We start from the raw sequence: 20,695 nt of genomic DNA on the forward strand, positions 1-20,695 counted from the left end.
TCCACAGGCTCCATGCTCCCCACCACAGCTGGTAAATCGGCCCTGGCAGTTCCTCTTCCAGAAAAGACAGGGTCCGTGGCTGATTGGCCCAGAAGAGGAAGAAGAGATAAGCCACTCCCTTACTCCTGATGTAATAACCATTGGTACCAGCTAAGGGACACAGTTCACAGACCTACTGGTTCCAGCTTTGGTCATCTTTGTGGATGTGCTTGCCTTTTAGGCTGGTATGATAAGGGGAGTACATCAAGCAATTGCCCTGAGGAAAGAGAGTGAGGACAGGACCCCCAGACAGCTGCAATGTAGCCAAAGAGAGGTAAGGAAGGGTGGGTCCTTCACCCTATCCCAGGGGCCATGTCAGAGTACCCGGCACTTAATAAGAGCTCAATGGATGTTGGTTGACTGACTGAGGAATAAAGGAGAAAAGGGGGTTGGAGGGAACCAACACAGATGGGTTATCAACAGTCCAATGAGAACGACATGCTGTGAGGGGCCACAGGACAGAGCTGCCAGCTCAGCTGGGGGGGCGAGTGACAGGCCTAAGAAAGCAGGATGTAGAGGTGACCAGCCAGGAGAGGCTGAAGGTTGAACGCACACATATGGTTCAAAGTGTAGAGATTCACATGGAAAACAGAGTCCTGAAGGCCTGAAAGGAGGCCCGAAAGACCAGGGCCAGCTTGAAAATGACACATGGGGAAAGAGAAGGCATTAGCAAGGTTTCTGGGAAACCAAAACAGAAAAGGGTTTGGATGCCCGAAGAGCTGAGGGTCATTGGGGGCTCCGGGTGGGCACCATAGAGAGTCACTGTGACAAACTGCTTTTGAGACGCTGTGAAGGCATGAGCACGCTGGTCAGAAAATCAAGGCGCCAGTTCTGTAGTCAATGTGGCAGTTGGCCTCAGACCAATGACAAGTTAGAAGTGAAGTATGCTCACTATAGGCTAAGTAACTATCCGATGAGAATTATACCATCATCAGTTGCTGGTACAGTTTAGAGCAGAAGACATATAGATGCACACACTTGTGTGTACACACACATACATAGACACACTCGAGAAAGCACACAGAGTAGGTGGGTGTGCACTGACAAGTCCAAGAGACCCTGGGGCAGGAGCTGAGCAGTGGAGGCCAGTCTAATATGACATGAAAAGAACCTAAACTGCCTTGGTACTGCCACCTGGAAGACAGTTTGGCTGTTTCTTACAAAGCTAAACATCCTCTTACCATGCGATGCAGCAATCGTGCACCTAGACATTTATGCAAAAGAGTTGAAAACTTATGTCCATGCAAAACCTGCACACAAATGTTTATAGCAGCTTTATTCATAATTGCCCAAACTAGAAAGCAACTAAGATGTCTACTGTGGGTTGTGTCCACCCACACACCCCCAAAAAAACAGGTTGAATTCCTAACCCCCAGTACCTTAGAATGTGACCTTATTTGGTAATAGGGTCATTGCAGATGTAATTAGTTAAGTCAAGATGAGGTCATACTGGAATAAGATGGGCCCCTAATCCAATATGGCTGGTGTTCTTGTAAGAAGAAGGTCTTGGGAAGACAGACACACAGGGAGGATGCCATGTGAGGACAGAAGATTGGAGTGACGCAATGACAAGCCAAGGGATACCAGCAAACCACCAAAAGCTGAGACCAGGGAAGAAGCATTCCCCTACAGGTTGCAGAGGGAACAGAGTCCCCTGAGACCTTGATTTTAGGCTTCCAGCCTTCAGAACGACGAGACAATACATTTCTATTGTTTGAAATCACACAGTTTGTGATACTTAGCCACAGCAGCCCTTAGACACGAATACAATGTCCTTCAATAGCTGAATAGATAAACTGTGGTAGAGCCATATGATGAAGTATTATTCAGTGATAAAAAGAAATAAGCAATCAAGCCACGAAAAGACATGGAAGAACCTTAAATGCACATTGCTAAGTGAAAGAAGCCAATCTGAGAAGGCTACATACTGTATGATTCCAGCTATAACGACATTCTGGAAAAGGCAAAACTATGAAGACAGTAAAAAAGATTAATGGTTGCCGGGGCTGGGGAGGAGAAATGAATCATGGACCACAGGAGAGTTTTAGGGTAGTGAACCTATTGTGTGTGATACTTAAATGATGGATACATGACACCATTCTCTTGTAAAACCCATAGAACTGTACAACACGAAGAGTGAACCCTGCTGTAAACTATGGACTTTAGTTAATGATAATATATCAATATTTGTTCTTCAATTGTAACAAATGTACCACACTAACTAGGGGAGATTTTGGTGGGGAAAATGTGAGGGGGTAAATGGAAACACTCTGTACTTCCTGCTTAACTGTTCTGTAAACCTAAACCTGCTCTAAAAATTTTTTTTTAATTAAGAAACTGACTTATCCCCAGGGCCAAGTATTTCCTTATCTGAAGGCAACCATGGTCCCTTGGGAACTTGATTTTGGGGAAGAATTCAGAAAGGAGGATAAGTCCCAACAGCCAGACTAAGGCTGACCCAGCTTCATGACTACAGGGACCTTCAGCCAAGGTTCTCTTCCCCATAGGGCTGTCCTTATCGTGGAAACAGGGAGAACATCGAGCCTCCACAATACAGCATTTCTCAAAAGCCAGCTTCCCTGAGTCCAGGAGGTGGAGAGTAAATGCTTGTGGACTACTGGAATCCTAGGCAATGCGATCTGACAGGGAAAGGATGCATCCTGGAATCAGCAGGCCTGGGTTTTCATCTCAGGCTCTCTCTTAACAGCTGTATGATCTAGAACAAGTCCCTTAAGCTCACTGAGCCTCAGTTTCTTTATCTATAAAATGGGTATATCAGCCTCTCCCTCAGAGAGTGGGCGAAAGATTGCATGAGGTAAAAAAATGGAAAGCCCAGCCCAGGACTTGGTCCAGAGGAGGCTGTCGATGTACATCAACGACCTTTCCCTCGGTCTGTGACATCTCTCGAGAGCCTGCGCCTGGAATGAAGACACACTCACCAAGCGTCATCTGACACATGGTTGGTTGGTATCTTCTCCAACCCTAGTCCCATGCTGTGTTTCTACAGACAATGGAGACTGGTAACACAGGGAACTTCCCTGGTGGTCCAGGGGTAAAGAATCCGCCTTCTAACGCAGGGGATGCAGGTTCGATCCCTGGTCGGGGAACTAAAATCCCACATATCACGGGGCAACTAAGCCCGAGAGCCACAACTACTGAGCTTGCGCGCCTCAACGAGAGAAGAAAAAACCTGCACGCCACAACTACAGAGAAGCCCGTGCGCCGCAACTAGAGAAAAGCCCGCGCGCCACAATGAGAGATCCCACATGCTGCAACTAAGACCAGATGCAGCCAGAAATATAAATAAATAAATAAAGGAAAAATTTTTTTAAGAAAAAGACTGGTGACACATAGGAACTACTTCTTGGAATAAGTTCAAAGTCAGGTTTGGGAAACAGGACCCACATCTTTGAGAAGGGACAGGACGACCTAAGATTTCACTCAAAATCATGCAAGACTTTGTGCATGGCTTTTCCTCTAAGCCGTGGTTCCCAGGAGGGAAAGGTCACTTTGCAATAAGATGGGCCTAGGAAGAATTCAGAGGTGGTTGGAAGTGAGCCAGATGTCCAGTGATGAGTAAGTACAGGAAGGAAGAAAAGGGAGTGAGGGGATGCGGGGAGGGAGATGGGCATTTCAAGCGGGAATTACACTGTGGTAACAGCGGAGGTGTGAGCTTGCAGGGAGACCTGGAAAGAAGTGACTAGGGGTAAAGGCTGGTGAATCAGCAGCAGAAAGGAGCAAGGTGAAGACACGAGGCCCCGAGAGTGGCCCCAAGGGGGCAGAGGGTCCCATCCTGCATCTTGGAGATAAGTCCTGGTGGCAGTAAGCCCCTGAGGGTAGGGACCATGCATGCCCTGTTCCCCATTGTTTCCAAAGCAGAAAAGAAGGTCTGACACAAACCCTCAATGAATATTTATGGAATAGATGAAAGGGAGAAAAATCAGCACTGTGTGAATGACTCACATGCTAACAAAGAGGAGGGACCCAAAGGAATATGCTCAAGTTTTACCAAGAGAACTCAGAGGTTCCTGGGGAAACAGAGCTATGAGACAGGGAATGTGAAGAGGTATAGTGCTGAGTGGAAGGGGACAATGTCTGAAAGGGGAGGTGAGAGCAAAGGATGGCTGGCCAGGGTCAGGGAGGGTCCCTGACTACAGGTCCACCAGGTGGGGAGAGGTCAAAGGGAGGGGTGGAGAGCTGGGAATGCTGACGATGGGGAGGTGGAGCACCGCACCCTCTGAGACAGAAACAACCTGAGAATAAAGGCAGACAGCCTGGCCTGGGGACAGAGGGCAGGAGAGGAGGGTGACACGGCTTAGCACCCCCAGCTGTCCTCTGCTCTCTCAACCAAGAGGCAAAGTTGTCCTCTGAGAATGGGTTTGGGAAAAGGGGATGAACAGAGAACCCCAGGGCCTTGAACAGAGCCAAGGAGCCTTCCAACCGAACAATAGGAAAGAGCCAAAACATGACTCCTAACACAGCCACCTGCAGTCCAGCCCAGCACAGGCACCACAATTGCAGCCCAGAGCAGTCACAAGGGGGACAAAAGTCACCTAGTGCCCGACATTGCTACAAATAGCTTGAAACTTCTCCCCAGTGACCCACCTAGACCGGCCCCTTGCTGTCTCATTCAGAAGGACCTAGTCTCAAATTGGCTGTGTGACATGGAGGGCTGTACCGGTTTCCTGATGCTTTTGAGCATCAGGGGGCTTTAAATAAATAATGAGGGTGGCCTCACTAGACTGCAGATTCTATATCCCACCCCAAAGAGCAGCATCTTTATTCAGCTCTTCCAGAACCCCTGGAAAGGCCGAATAAATTTAGAATAAAGACAATGCCAAATGCAGAGCACTCGGGAACATAGGTGAGGGGCTGCAAGCATCTGATAACGGATGGTACTAGGTGAGCTCTAAACATCCTTGCAGCCCTGACACACTATGAAAAATGCTATGGATCAGACTGAAGACAGATAGAAAGTCAGAAGCCAGGAGAGGAGCAGTGTCTTAATCACTCCAGCCAGAAAGGTCCCACCATTTATGATAAACACGTGTGTAAAGAAAGAAAAGCACTTCTGTGCTAAATCCATCACTGGAAGACTTGCAGAAATGAGGCCTAAAGTCAGGTAGCTATGTCCCTGCAATTTCTTCCCACAGTCCGCATTGTTAAATGGGACGAGGAAGGGACTCAGATGGGAGACACCCACCCCCGGGGCCCCAAGATATGAGCATTTCTCCTCCCTTAATCCCCTGCTTCTTGCCGTCCCAACCCCTCCCCCCAAGGAGTGACCCCAGCCCTGTCTGCAGCATCATAAATGTTCACTGCTTATTTATCCGCCAAGGCGCATGTGGTTTTAATTATTTATGATAGTGTTTCATCGCACATGGGGATGTGTCTTGGAGCCCTTTCCCTTGACTGATGAAGGCTTTGTAATCAGAGACCTGCTGCTTCCCAGCCGGTAAATCTCAGCTCAGCGAGGAGAGGGCCAGGCGCTCCCTTCCAGGACTGTGTGAGTCAGCCACAGATTCGCAGAGGGAGGATTAGCAAAATCCGGTTACAAGGCTCCTGCACGTTGTTTGTCCTTGCCACACATATTTTCTGAAAACAATTAAGAGCCACCCGCTGTCTACTGAGAGGACAAAACGTACCGCTTCCCTGAAAAGGGCATCTTCCCTAATATCAGAAGGTTTAGATACGCTGGATTCATCCAGGGATTTTTGGTCTGATGAGGTCTTGTTTGTTCCCTACTCCCTCAAGTCTTGTCACTAAACCTGCTTCCTCTCTGTCTCCATGGACCCCTTCCTGTGTACACAGAAGTGCTGTCTGGATGTAGAAAGGCCGCCTGTTTGGAGTCACAAACACGAGGAGCTGTGGAGATGCTTCTCCTCTGCTCCGTTTCCCAGGATGACAGCTCCTTGGCTGGGTGCTGGGTCCTGACATAAAGGACACTCAGAACCCACCGGTCTCTCCACGGTGCCCACTTATTCTGATGGCCCAGAGGGATCTTCCTCCCCACATGCCAGACTCGCCCCATCTGGAAACTATGCCACCACTTGGTATCAGGAGCCCATAGGACCCTACTCTATCCCAGGGCCCAGAGCTTCCACTACAGGGAACAAAGCCCATCCTCATTTTTCCTGGATTCTGTCTTTATGAATTCACCTACTTGCTACAATTTATGTGCAACCCCAGAACACACACACACACACACAGCGCTTTCACAGTCATTCACCAACATTCGAGAAGTGGTGACAAATTTGAGTAATTTGAGTCACTCCACCCCACATGCACATTCCCAGCTGAGGTTAAAAAGCCATGCTCTGCTTTCTCGTTCCAGCTCTCATACTGTAAACAAGTGTCCTTCTCGTGGTCTATCCAATGTCACCTTTTCTGCCTATTTGTGCTTTTCGTGGGTGAGATCCCAGTTTAAAGCAGCCCCCAAGCATAGTGCTGAAGCTCTGTCTAGTGTTCCTATGAGTGAGAAGGCTGCGATGTGCCTTATGGAGAAAAGAGGTGTGTTTGATAAGCTTTGTTCAGGCATGAGTCATAGTGCTGTTGGCCACTATGAGCTCAATGTTAAGGAACCAACAGTATGTATTAAGGTGTCTTTTGTGTGTGTTTGTGTGTGTGTGTGTGTGGTACACAGGCCTCTCACTGTTGCGGCCTCTCCCGATGCGGAGCACAGGCTCCAGACGCTCAGGCCCAGTGGCCATGGCTCACGGGCCCAAGCCCCTCTGCGGCACGTGGGATCTTCCCAGACCGGGGCACGATCCCGTGTCCCCTGCATCGGCAGGCAGACTCTCAACCACTGTGCCACCAGGGAAGCCCTAAGTTGTCTTTAAACAGAAGCACACATAATACAGGTTATGTCTTGATCAGCTGATAAAAGTGCTGTGACCAGAGGCTTGCATGAATCTAACCCTGGATTCCCCCTAGGAACAATGGTCCAGTGTTTGCTAATTTAGTGGTCAAAGTGACTTTACAGAATCCTTGGAATGACAAGAATCAGTTGTATATTCAACAGGAATGCCAAGCCTCTACTCAAATACCAATATCACTCTAGAAAGCTCAGCAGCGCCAACCCTGGACCGAGCTTGGACCCATGCTACCATCACAGAAGGGCTTTCCTCCTAGCCTCACCGACGTCAGAGTGCAGGATGACCCTGATCTGAGGTGAGAGCTTTAGCCAGAGTAGAACCATTCTTTGCACTGTCTCCCCCACTGTTTATCTGAAATGCAGGTATCTTTCTTCCCTTGCCCAGCCCTGGTCCAGAACCCAAGTACCCTTCCTCTGACTGGTACTGAAGGGGGAGTCTGATAAACACTGAGACAGATTCTGGAGGACATCAAGGTTGGGAAGCAAATGATGACCTTATCCTGATTCTAGCCCAGTCCTTCCCACTGTGGCAATCCTCTCACTAAAAACAGAGCCAGAAACACAGAAGCAAAGGTGGACAGGGTGGCTGAATGCCCACTCTGCTATAAGATGGACTAGTGGGAGCAGGAAGAGTTCTGTGAGCTACAAAGAGTGTAGCCCCAGTATAGAGAGCTCCGCCAGGAGGGAGAGCAAGACCAGAGGCATTTCTTCCTAGGCTGACCTGGGACCAGCTGACCAGACAAAGAGGACCAATTGGCAGAAGCCTAAGGGCAGGGAAGGGGGACTCACAGCCTCCCAGAACCTCGGGTTTCCTGTGTGTAGAGGAGGCCTAACCTACCCCATCCCTTCTGTCCCTTCTAGCTCTAAGGCCCTCTCCAGGTGTCTCTGTCCCCTCTCCTGACATAGCTGACCGTTTCCTGGAGCAAGAGCGGTGGGAGGGGAGGGGTGTGCACTGTAGTCGTTGAGCCTAGATTGAGCCTGGGGACACAGCAAGGGAAACAGCTGCTGGATGGAGGGCCAAGCCATGGAGGCACCAGGAACGCGGAGAGGCCCTAGCGGACTCAGCAGAAATACAAAGGGAGGGGCTGAACCACCAGGAGGGAAGAGAGATTAGGAAGCAGGTGCCCTGGGCCCTCTGATCTGAAGGAGACATGTGTAGCGGGGAGGGGAACGGTCCTAGCACCGGGGCCATGATCTGATTCTCAGAACGTGCACTTCGGGGCACTGGAGGGGCAGCTAGAGAGATGTTTCCATTCAAAAGGGACTTACCGCCCTTCACTCCCTTCCCCTCTAGTGGAGGCTGGGGCAGCGGGTCTGACGACCTCAGGGGCTGTTGTCTGGACAGAGTCAGGTTACATTTCCTGAATACACAGGCCAGGTGCACAGGTACAGCCAGCTGTGTCTGTGCCCCCTGCCTTACTGGGAGCACCTCTCCAGGTGGGGCTGGGCCTCCTGCCTCCAGGCTGCTCCCCGCCCCGCCCCGAGCCCGCTCTGCCCAGGGGACTCTGTCCCAGTGGTGTCCCCTTGCCCAGGCTATTCTTCAAGTTTTGAAACAAAGAGGGAGGGTCTCTTAGAGAGTGGGAGGTTAGCAGGTGGTAGGTCAGCCCAGAAGGTTCCAGAACCCCAGCTACGTGGTCTATCGCCATGCCACCCTCCCTCCCCAGAAGGGACAACATTCTACTGTGGTACTCACATGTGTCTGGCTTGTGGCAGTTGTGTCCCTGACGGAAGTACTGGGGGTTCTCAATGACTGGGATGCGAGTCATGCCAATGACCACTGTGTCCGGCCCGGCATCCAGAGACGAGGGCGTGGTGATGCCATGGTTGATGTGATGCAGCGGGCTGGCTGAGTCCTCCTCACCACTGATGACAGCCACAGGACCTGCACACACCAGGAGACACACAGGACACTGGTGAAGTCACATCCAGCCAGTGCCCAGCCCTGCCCACAGACCTTTTCACTATTTTTCCCACCACATTTTCCACAGGAGTAAAATCCATTGGAAGAGTATTCCCCGAATGCTCTGGATTCTGAATTGAGAATAACCGCTTAATTCTCTTTCACGAGAGGGAGAAAAATCTACCTCATCACACCATGGAAACAGCTGCAAAATAAGAGTGAAGTATTCCCACTTTCCCCAAATCCAAATTAGTTCAAAATAATTAAAAGTTCAAATAAGTTTCTTTGCTTATATAACAACAACAGGATTTTACAAATGACCTAGCAGTAGTATGCAGCTTGTCCCTTGTCTCTTCAAGGGCTTTCAAAACTACTGATGCTGGGTCCCACCCTCAAAGATTCTGATTCAGTTGGTCTGGGGATGCAACTTGGGCATCAGGATTTAAAAGCTCCCTTGTGAGTCCCAAGTCCAGCTAAGATCTGGAGCCTCTCTTTAGGGCCTTGGAGGCTGAGAACCTTTCCAGAGTGGTCATCAGATGCCTACAGGAGTATGAAGTAACTTTCCCTGGATTCTGCTATCAACCCTCCCAGGCCCACAGACAGATAAGCCCAATGTGGGCTTGGATCTAACTCCGGCCAGCTTTCACAAGCGACAGCACTCAGGCTGCAATACTATTAGCCTACAGACAGGTGGACCAGCTGACCCACTCTTGAAAGTTCCATATTTGCCCCAATGGCTTCAGAGAACACCATTTGCATCTTCACCAACCCTAATGCCACCATATTCTAACCCAAAGAAGAAAACAAGTAAATAAGGTGATTTGCGAACACAAGTTGAGAAAGATGATTAATGCTGCTGTCTTGGTAGAGAAATGATTCTGTTTGGTGGTGTGATTCTCCCCTAAGTACAAATAAAACTCTTGTAAAGTGAATTAGCTGTAACTGTTTGTGGCTTTCTACAAGTGGCATTTTAAATGGCTGCTTTGCAAGACACATGGTCCCAAGACAAAACACCTGCTGTGATTTGGTTTTGCAGCTTTCGAACAATATTTCCACTGCAGAAATCCACTTACATCTTACTGAAGTTTATGGGGAGAATATTTCCCATCAAATAGCAAGGTGAAGTGCCAATGAGGCAGAACTAAATGGAGGATGGGTAAATGCAAACTGAGGACGCTGAATTCCACTCCATCAGCACAGACAGGCTTACTTCGATCCACGACAAATGTCTGACTGTGCTTGGAGACCATGTGAAAAAAGTAGCAGTAAGGGGTTGCCCAAATACTCTCAGGCATCACGTGCCTTGCAAAAAGAGGCCAGTTCTCGAAAATACCTTGTAAACTTTTTTGAAACACTTCACAGTGATTTCCAGTTAAACATGGAATGCTGAACACTGGTCTTTAGCCTGCTCACCCCAAATGCTATTAACATACAAAGGAATTAAAGAAATATTGGTGCACAAAGAGGAAGAGGGGAGACAAGAGGAAATGAGATATTTCAACAACATTTTGGAAGATGAGAAACCAAAGGAGGAAAAGCTCGCTTACAGAGAGGACGAAGATAGTGAAGAAAGGACCACCAGGTCTGTGGCAGGGAATCATGACAGGAAGTCAGTTCTGCTGGGGAGACCCAGTACTTGAAGGGTCAGGGGACCAAGGAAGGCTGCAGTGAGGCTCGGGGCTGGAACAAGTCACCCCGGCCATCACCTCCCCACCATCCGTCAGAGTCTAGTGGTTTCACCCCAGAGAAACTGAACCTGAAACGCTCAGGGGAGGGCTGGGGTGAAGCACGAGGCAGAGCTCCTTCTTCTTGCTCCTAAAACAACAGAAACCGGACTTCCCTGGTGGTCCAGTGGTTAAGAATTTTCCTTCCAACACAGGGGACGTAGGTTCGATCCCTAGTCAGGGAACTAAGATCCCACATGCCCTGGGGCAACTAAGCCCATGCACTCTAGAGCTCACGTGCCACAACTACTGAGCCCATGTGCTCTGGTGCCCGCTTGCCACAACTAGAGAAGCCCACGTGCCACAAGGAGAGCCTGCGCCATGAAACGAAAGATCCTGCATGCTGCAATGAAGACCCGCGTGCCACGACTAAGACCTGATGCAGCCAAATAAATAAATATTTAAAAAATAATAAAGAAAACAACAGAAACCAGGAACAACACTGCTTACCCAGCCACCTCACCCTTGGTCTTGCCTCAAATACCGCCACCCAAGAGGAGATTAGAGAACGCTTCTCTGGAGAAACTAAATGCCTTAGAATGGACTTCTGGAGAGTGACGTGTGAGGGTCTCCCAGGGAAGTCAAGCTTACATGGCAATCATGCCTTAGTGAAGCGGAACAGTTGACAAGCCCCACCGTGCACACAAAGCAGGATCTTATTAGCTTTCTAGTGTTCAATTCCTAAATACGAAGAAACAGTCCAGGATCACCAGACACTTCAGCAAAGCTTCAGCATGAAAGCGGGGCACAAGACACACAATCAGGGACCTGCAGGAAGCAGAGGCAATTCAGGGAACAGAAGACTTTTTAAAAAATATCTTCAGAAAGATAAATGTAGACATTGCATCCAGAAGACAAGATGATACTTAAAAATGACCAAATTAGAAGGTAAGAAAGAATCCTTGAGAATTGTGATCATCAAAATTTGAAAGTCATAGAAGAATGGACGATAAGTCAAGAAAATGTCCCAGAATGTCAAACAAAAAGGAAAAAGGTGGTAAATAGGAAAGAAAAGATATGAAAATTAAAGACTCGATCTAGGAATCCAACATCTGATTAAAAGGAGAGAGAGGGGGCTTCCCTGGTGGCACAGTGGTTGAGAGTCCACCTGTCGATGCAGGGGACACGGGTTCGTGTCCTGGTCCAGGAAGATCCCACATGCCGCGGAGCAGCTGGGCCCATGAGCTATGGCCACTGAGCCTGTGTGTCCGGAGCCTGTGCTCCGCAATGGGAGAGGTCACAACAGTGAGAGGCCCGCGTACCGCAAAAAAAAAAAAAAAAAAAGGAGAGGAAGACAGAGAGGGAGAGGGACAGAAAGAGAAAGATGAAAGCCCAAAATAAAAAAATATGGAAAAATTTGCCCAAAATATTATCTACACAGTTCCCAGAACAATTAACACATACACGAGAGCATGCATGCATGTGCATGCGTGCACGCGGGTGCGTATACACACACACACACACACACACACACACACACACACACATCAAGACACAAAGTTATGAAATGCCAGAACCATGAGGATAAAGAGAAGATACTAAGAGCTTCCAAGAGGATGGGACAGGTCATATTTCAAAAGGAACAAGAATCAGAAAGACAGCCTAATTCTCCATAAAAACCTAATACTGTTACTGTAACTGAGCAAATTCCTTCAAAATTCTGATGGACAAATTTTCAACCTAGAATTCTATACCTAAAAATGTATCCACCCATAGTAAGGGCAAAAGGGACATATTTGCAGACATGTAAAAATTTACCTCACCATTTCTTAAGAAGTGACGTGAAGTGGAAGGTTCAGCAAAACAAAGGGGCAAAAAAGGAAAGGGGAGTCAGGGATCCAGTTCTCAAAAGACCAAACAGAAGGCCTCCCACACATTGGCCCCGTCTGTTCTCAGCATTAGAGGACATGGGTTGTTACAGCAACATGGAGGAAGGACACCAAATCAGGAGGAGTTTGGAGAAGACAGAACATTGGACATTCAAATCTATTTTCATCCAGTCAATGGACAAAGCGAGTGATCAACAAAATGGTCCAAAAGCCTGTGCTTTAAAACACTGTCAGCTTTCTCGACATTATTTATTCTGGAATCTGAAAAGGGCTGGGGAAAGAGCCATGGATAGAAGTGTCCTCCTATAGTCTCCCAAGCCATGGAGAGGATGGATGGGGAGGCCCCAAAGACCTGACAGAAATAAAAGAATAAAGCAGACTAAGGAGCCCTGGAGGACCCACTACTTAAAATGCAGGTGGAGAAAGGGGAGCTGAAAAAGGAGAATGAGAAGAAATGGCCAGAGAAGGCTGTTGTCTTAGAAGTCAAAGTAGGAGAACTTCTGGAAGCTGAAGAGCATCATATACAGAGGCCAAGTAAGAGGAAGAATGAAATCAGGCCATTGCATTTGACAATAAGAAGGCGGCTTTAATGAGAGCAGTTTCCATAGAACAGTAGAGGAAAATATCATATTATAGTGGGTTGAAGAGCTAGAGAAATCACCATCACCATCCATTTTTATTATTGAGTGCTTCCTATGTATCATGCTCTGGAAAGGTAACTTCTTTACCTTTATACCTTTATACCTTTATGTGCAACCAGCATCCACTCCAAGAATCGATTTCCCTTCCCAAGTCTGGCTGATTCTCCTGTCCCTTGCCTCAGGGGGAAACCCACAGACCTGTGGTTCCTCTGAGAAAGGAAGCATTTCTTCTTACCTGAATATTCACAGAAAAGAGTTTATTAAGATACAAAGAAGGGACAAGTAATTCAGGGGACATCTCAGCTGTCTGGGGAGCTCTCTTCTATTTTCTGAGCCCTAAGGCAGGTCAGGAGGAGTCAAGCTTGCTGTCTTCTGAGCTCTCAACACACACACACAGACTGTCTAGTATCTGTGATGGGCCTCTCTGCTGTCACTAATCCATTCCTAATTACACATTTATTTTGGTATGCAGCACTAATAAACAAAAAGAAAGAAACCAGGTTTATAGCCCTTCTGGTAAGTTCAAGATTTTGAGAGAGACCTGAGGGAAGACAAGCCTGCTCAGAGACTCCCATCACATGATTCTCTTCCCAAACAGGTGCCTTTTTTTCCCCTTCAGACCTATGGTGGGTTTTGTTCCTCCAATCACACCATAATAGAACCGTTAGATAATTAGAGACATCTTGATGGCCCCGACAGGTGTCCTGACCAGCAGGATGGTCCAAACTGTCTTTCCAGAGTCTCCCTCTTTCCCTCCCTGCTCCTTCTGTAGGAAAAAAATAAGGGAGCAGAGCCAGGGATGGCTCAGATTTTCATAAGTGGTTGATTCCAGTGTAGGGCTCAGTTTCCCCCAGAAAGCAAAGGTCTCTGATGGGAACACAGGTGGAATTTCACTGCAGTAGAGTGAGCTCTGACCCAGGTGGGCAGGGCCCCCATCACAGGGAAGCTGGGGGCTGCAAGCCACCACAAGGACTGCAGGGACATGGCATCCTCAGAAGCCTCTGGAGACTCAGGGTCCACAGTACAAAAGGGGAGGGGAGGAGCGAAGGGGTGCATTGCATACAATGAAAGAGGAAAGAGCAGCAGCCTCCCTGGTAATGCATGACCACACAAACACTCACTGCCTCTTTCAGATCCGAGGAAGAACCTCCTTAGAATCATCTCTCCAGTGTTTCCTACCCTTGTCACCTAAATCCCCTTCTGTTCCACGAACACCCTAACTTACAAAGCATTAACAATTCTCAGAAATTTGGCCCTAAGAACACCCAGTCATTGACTCTATTGGCCCAGTTAATGTGTGGAAGTGGAAGTCTCCAATTTCCAAAGGAATGACTTGGAGTCCCAAGGATGTGGTTACAACGAAAGGGAAAGGGAGGAAAAATAAACCAACTTTTATTAAACACCTACTATATGCCAGAAATATTGCTGGGCATTTGGTTCTCATTTGATCCTCCAAAAAATACTTTTATCCCCATGCAATCAACTGGATAACTCAAATAAATTTGGTTTTTCAAAAATCATTCAGCCAGGAAGTGATGGAGCCTGTATCTGAACCTATGTTCATCTCCAAAGTTCTTCCTCTTCCCACCAAACTACCCAATTTCTCAATAGGATGGCTGACACCTAGTATTTTTTATAAATAGCCAGAACTCGGTGTGAACACATGAGCCCATTAAAGAAGCCAAAACATCACATCTGAATCAAGTCACCTAGGAATAGATCACCAAATATTTTCAAGGCTGAACCAACCCTCATAAGATAACTTTGGGCAGTCAAGGCCAATATTTATGGCTAGATTGTAAAATCCTGGAGCCAGAATCCATCCATTTCTATATTCCTTCATTTATCCTTGTACTTCTTTCCAAAGCGGGGCGTGGAGAGGTGGCAATCTCACCCAGCAATTCAGAAAACCCTCTTAGAAATTGTGGTCATCATGACTGCTGTTCACCAAGTATTTCCAGGCACTTGGTAGGAAGGCAGTTTTCTGCACTTCTTGAGGTGAGGCGGTGCCCTATCACTTTCTTTGGCTAATGAAAATGAGCAGAAGTGATCTGTATCAGTTCCCCATGGAAGCTTGAAGATCTAGTGTGTTGATAACATATCACCTCACACCTGTTAGAATGGTTAGCATCAAAAAGGCAAGAAATGGGCTTCCCTGGTGGTGCAGTGGTTGAGAATCTGCCTGCTGATGCAGGGGTCACGGGTTCGTGCCCCGGTCCAGGAAGATCCCACATGCCGCGGAGCGGCTGGGCCCGTGAGCCATGGCCACTGAGCCTGCACGTCCGGAGCCTGTGCTCCACAACGGGAGAGGCCACAACAGTGAGAGGACCGCGTACCACAAAAAAAAAAAAAAAAAAAAAAAGGCAAGAAATAACACATGCTAGTGAGGACATGGAGAAAAGGGAACCCTTGTGCAGTGTTAGTGGGATTGTAAATGGTGCAACCACTGCAGGAAAAAAATATGGAGGTTCCTCAAAAAATTAAAAAATAGAACTACCATATATTCCAGAAATTCCATTTCAGAGAATACAGGAGTCCCCTCATTATCCACGGTTTTGCTTTACATGGTTTCAGTCACTGGTGGTCAACCGTGGTCCGAATAGTAAATGGAAAATTTCAGAAATGAATAACTCATAACTTTTAGGTTGTGCACCAATCTGAGTAGTGTGATGAAATCTCACACTGTTCCTCTCCATCCCACCCTGGACATAAATCACCTCTTGTCCAGCACATCCCACCCATTAGTCACTTAGTAGCCACTGGGTTAAAAGATCGACTGTGGGTTAAAAGATCGACTGTCATCGTATCACAGTGCTTGAGTCCAAATAACCTTTATTTGACTTAATAATGGGTCCTAATGCAAGAGTGGAGATGCCGGCAATTCAGATATGCCAAAGAGAAGCTGTAAAGTGCTTCCTTTAATTGAAAAGGTGAAAGTTCTCGACTTAGTAAAGAAAGAAAAAAATCATACACTGAGGTTGCTAAGATCTACAGTAAGAACCAATCTTCTATCGGTAAAATAGTGAAGAAGGAAAAAGAAATTCATGCTAGTTTTGCTGTTGCACCTCAAACTGCAAAAGTTACTACTACTACACTGCATGGTAAATACTCAGTTAAGATGGAAAAGGCATTAAATTTGTATAATAAGAGACTTGGAGAGAGAGAGAAACCACACTCATATAACTTTTATTACAGTATATTATTATAATTGTTCTATTTTATTATCAATGTTGTTAATCTCTAACTGTACCAAATTTATAAGTTAAACTTTATCATAGGAATGTATGTATAGGAAAAAAACATAGTATACATAAGGTTTGGTACTATCTTCAGTTTCAGGCATCCACTGGGGATCTTGGAATGTATACCCCACGGATAAGGGGGTGACTACTGAATATCCATAGGAAATGAAAATACTATGTCAAAGAGATATCTGCACCCTTACGTTCACAGTACCATTATTTACAATAGACCAGACGTGGAAACAGCCTAAGTGTCCATTGACAAACGAATGGATAAAGCTGTGGTATATATATACCAAATGTAATTGGTATATATCAACCAATTTGATATGTATATCAAATGGAATATTATTCAGCCACTAAAAGGAGGAAATCCTGCCATTTGCAACAACATTAATGGACCTTGAGGGCGTTATTGGTAAGTGAAATAAATCAGAGAAAGACAAACACTGTAAGATCTCACTTATACGTGAAATCAAAAAAAAAACCAAACAAATAAACAAAAACTAGTTCTGGGGATATAATGTACATCATGGAGACTATAGTTAATAATACTGTACCGTGTATTTGAAAGCTGCTAAGAGAGTACATCTTAAAAGTTCTCATTACAAGAAAAAAAATGTGTAACTATGTGTGGTGATGGATGTTATCATTTCACAATACACACAAATATTGAATCACTATGTTGTACACCTGAAACTAATATAATAATGTAATGTCATATGTTAATTACATCTCAATTTTTTAAAAATCCAGTGTGTCATCTGCCACATTTTCTTTTTCCTGCCTTGGCAATTGTGGAAGCATGAGGCAGAGCGCGAGGCAGTCCTGAGTGAGGCTGACATAGAGCTGGGGTCTCCAGCCAACACCTGGTACACATAAGTGAGAAATACAGCTTTGTTGTTTTAAGTCACTGAGATTGGCAGGGGTGCTGTTTGTTATCAGCATAACCCAGTTAATGCTGACTAATACAGGAATGAAGTCGTCTCATGTTTAACAGTTTTACTTTAATCCTTTCTTTCAGACAATGAGCATGCTTCACACCATCCTCAACAAATCTCTACAAAAGTGTCTTATGAAAAGGATGGGCTTATTGTCCTCAATGATGTGATTCATCTTAAACGCCTATTCCCAACTCTCTGTCCCCAAATCAAGCTCTAATCTAATCATACAGTTCCACTAAGAGCCAGATCATGGCCTCCTTTGTTGAAAAAAACTCCGCCCTACCTCACTGTGACTTGGGAAGTATAAGAAAACAACAAACCTGGATGGGTCTCATGGTTTTTTAATGTGTCAGAATGAAGCAAACAAGCCAACCTTTGGATTAAGAAAATGATTTTTTAAAAACTTCAACCTTTTCCTACTGATAAAAATCAAACATTGACGTGTCCCTGGTGGGTGAGAGCTTTGCATCAACAAATCTGAGAGCCGGAACTCATAAAACAAAATAAGTGAAAGCACAACAAACACAATTAAAAATCCAGCCATGCTCAGAGAGGGATTCCATTTACAGTCTCATAAAAAGGGCTTAGTCCTCAGAGGCAAACAAAAGAGAATCAGCTTCTTAATTTTTATTGGCAGAGGTGGGACAGAGGCCAAATGAACATAGGCTGTGCCCAAGAGCATACCTGGGGACAAGTCACCAACTGTTCTTGGACCAGCTCCTGTGGTCCCTCCCCTCTCTGCCTCTTCCAGCTTCCTGACAGTCTTTGCCACTGTGATCTCTGGGGCTCGCCAGCTCCTGCAGGCTGCCCAACAAGGCGTGCCCTCCTCACTTCTGACTCCTCTCCCAGAATCTTTTCTCAAAAGATAAGCTTTATTCTCTGGCTCCAATTCCCTCCCAGCCTCTTACAGGAACCAAAGGCTTTGTTCATGCCTCGAAGCATTCATAGCTTGGAGGTATTGCTTGGAGATTGAAAATGATGCTACCGAACAACCAGCCAGAGAACACACATTTAAGGAAAGGAAAGGCAGGACTGGCTCTCTGAATACTTGATTTCCCTTATCTCGGTTAATCATCACAACAACCCTGGTGTTAGATCCTGTTATCCCAGTAACACAGTGGAGGAAACTGAAGCTCAAGGTTTCATCATTTGCCCAAGGTCACACAGTTAATAAATGGTAGACAGACTCACCTCTATCTGACTTCAAAGTCTGGGCTCATTTCACTGCATCATGCTGCCTGACCCTCCAGCATTGTTTTTCTGATATTGGGACAAGTGATGATGGGTCAGCCACAGCTCCTTTCCATGCCCAATCTTTATTCCCTTGAGACTCTTTTGTAAGAGAACTGGCTTCATTGAGTGAGACAGCTCATGACATTTCCAGGGAGCTTTAGACCCACAACCCATGCACCACCAGGTTGTAGCTGGCAGAGGCAACCAGGAGTTCACAGACAGAGTGGCAGCCAGCAAGGGGCCTGAGAAGGTAGAAGTATGCAGCCTGGAGGGAAGGCAATTGTCATTAGCTTTCTCCAAATACTCTTTATACAGATAGTATTTCAGAACATCCCAGGCACAAACAGGAAGCGAGTAGTCACCTTCCGATTGCATGTATAAGCCAACTGGAGTATACAGTATGCTGGTGTTTTTGTCCAAGGATTATAGCTCAAATCTCAACTTTTCTAAATTCAGCATTATCCACTGTACTAGTCAGTGTTACCCCCAAATAGAGGCATTTATTTCCTCTGAAGAATTATCCATAGATTTCCCCCATCATCTTGGGGACTGTGTGTGAATGGAAGCATGCTGAGCATGCTGTACTAGGTGTTGCCATGTTGGATCACCGATGTCTCCATGTCCTTCACCCACTCACTCATGTCACTTTTTTCACTCCCCTAACTATATTGCATAATCTGATTTCAACACTAAGACCAAGAGAATGAGAGTCCAAAGTCCTGCGGGCTAAGCCCAGATGCCTCTGACTTGACCTGGTTCACAAGTGGGAAACAATACCTAAAACCCCATCCATTGACCTGTGGATGGTTTCAATGTGAGGTTCTTTAAATTAAAGTGAGGCATGGCTAGTTAGAAGAGATAGAGACAAAACTCTTTTCAGGAGAAACTTGGGGCCTTACAGGCACTGGCTCATGGGGGGCTTCCCCACTAGAAAAGCTTCCCACAGTTGCCTGGTCCTGCCACACTGCTTTCTGGGCAATAGTTTATCCAAGGTATGTCAGGAGGAAACCCCTTGCCTGGTATTTCTAAGTACCTGTGGAGTGATGCCATGGCATAGTGCCACCTATAGAAAACCCTGCTTCCTTCTGCAGAGTGATGGCCTCATAGGCTCAAACAAAACACTGTAAACATAGCTGATGTCTGCTGAGCACGTATTGACCAGCAGGCACTGTTCTGTCTCATTCAAGGCTCACAGTGGCTCAGGGAAGTGGGTCCTATAATTAGAGTCAGAGCAGTTGAGTAGTCTGCCCAAAGTCACACAGGGAGTAGGTGACAGCGTCGTGGTTGTAGCTGGCTGTTGGACTCCAGAGACCATAATCTTAATCACCTCCCTACCTACCTTATGGTACATAATTATACAGCCTCAAATCAGTGAGGTCTAGAATGAAAACACTTCAACTACAATGCCCCTAAATCAAAGATGCTGAAATGAGGCCTGAATTTAGACTGGAGAGAAACCATGAAAGTCCAACAGCTTCTTCCAGACCAGTCTGAGATTGTAAACTCATTCCCAAGCCCTGAGTGTTCACACACAGCTCTCCCTGGGCTTGGTACAGAGCTCATCGCCTTACATCAGACAAAAAGACATTTCTCCTTTGCTAGAAAATGCTCAGTGGAAAGGTCTGAGGCCTCTTAGGAGTCCCAAGTAGTGAGGAAAATGAGAGTTACAGACCCTAGAGCTTTTAAGAATGGGGATCTCATGATTTGGTGCATTAAACCCCATAATCTAATAGCAGTGGAAACCCTTGGATCTGTGTGACATTTTACTGCTCCAAGGCCCCTTCTTATCCATGGACTGAATTACCACAGCAACCCAATGGGATACTCAAGATAGAGACTACATTGCCCATTTTACAGATGAGGAAACTGAGGCTCAGAGCTGTTGAAATGAACTACTGCACATTCAGGGGAAAGCTGTGACTTCAACCCAGCTCTTCTGACTCCCCATCCAGTGTTCTTTGGAGCTCACATCAAACTTAATTCCTCTAGAAGTGTTAGGGGTGGCCATGAATTGCAATTCTCCATCTAGGGAGTAAGATCCAAAGTGGCGTCTCTGGGAGCTGCAAGGACTCCCCACCAGATGGATCTTTGTGGAAGATTGGAGATTTCATGAGTTTAGGTGTGAATCTCTTCTTCTAAAATTAGAAACTCATAAGACTGACTTAGAAACCACAGGGCCAACGCATGTGAAAGAGAAGCATAATAAACCCAGACTAAAGGAGACCCTGCCTCGCAAAAGGCAGTACAAGGTTAAAGTCAGCGTTGTGAG

At 46.4% G+C, this 20,695-nt stretch overlaps 1 protein-coding gene across 11 annotated transcripts in view; it reads right to left on the reverse strand.

The window, feature by feature from the left end:
• Window positions 1-20,695, reverse strand: part of NTRK3 (neurotrophic receptor tyrosine kinase 3) — a 369,790-nt gene that overhangs the window by 131,208 nt on the left and 217,887 nt on the right. For all 11 annotated transcript variants that reach the window (XM_067029586.1, XM_059056983.2, XM_067029584.1 and 8 more), the window contains exon 13: window positions 8,607-8,795. In XM_067029586.1, the coding sequence (XP_066885687.1) occupies window positions 8,607-8,795 (189 nt within the window). The remainder of the gene's footprint in view (window positions 1-8,606; window positions 8,796-20,695) is intronic.

The sequence above is a fragment of the Kogia breviceps genome, chromosome 3 (genome assembly GCF_026419965.1).
Source record: "Kogia breviceps isolate mKogBre1 chromosome 3, mKogBre1 haplotype 1, whole genome shotgun sequence".
Classification (NCBI taxonomy): domain Eukaryota; kingdom Metazoa; phylum Chordata; class Mammalia; order Artiodactyla; family Physeteridae; genus Kogia; species Kogia breviceps.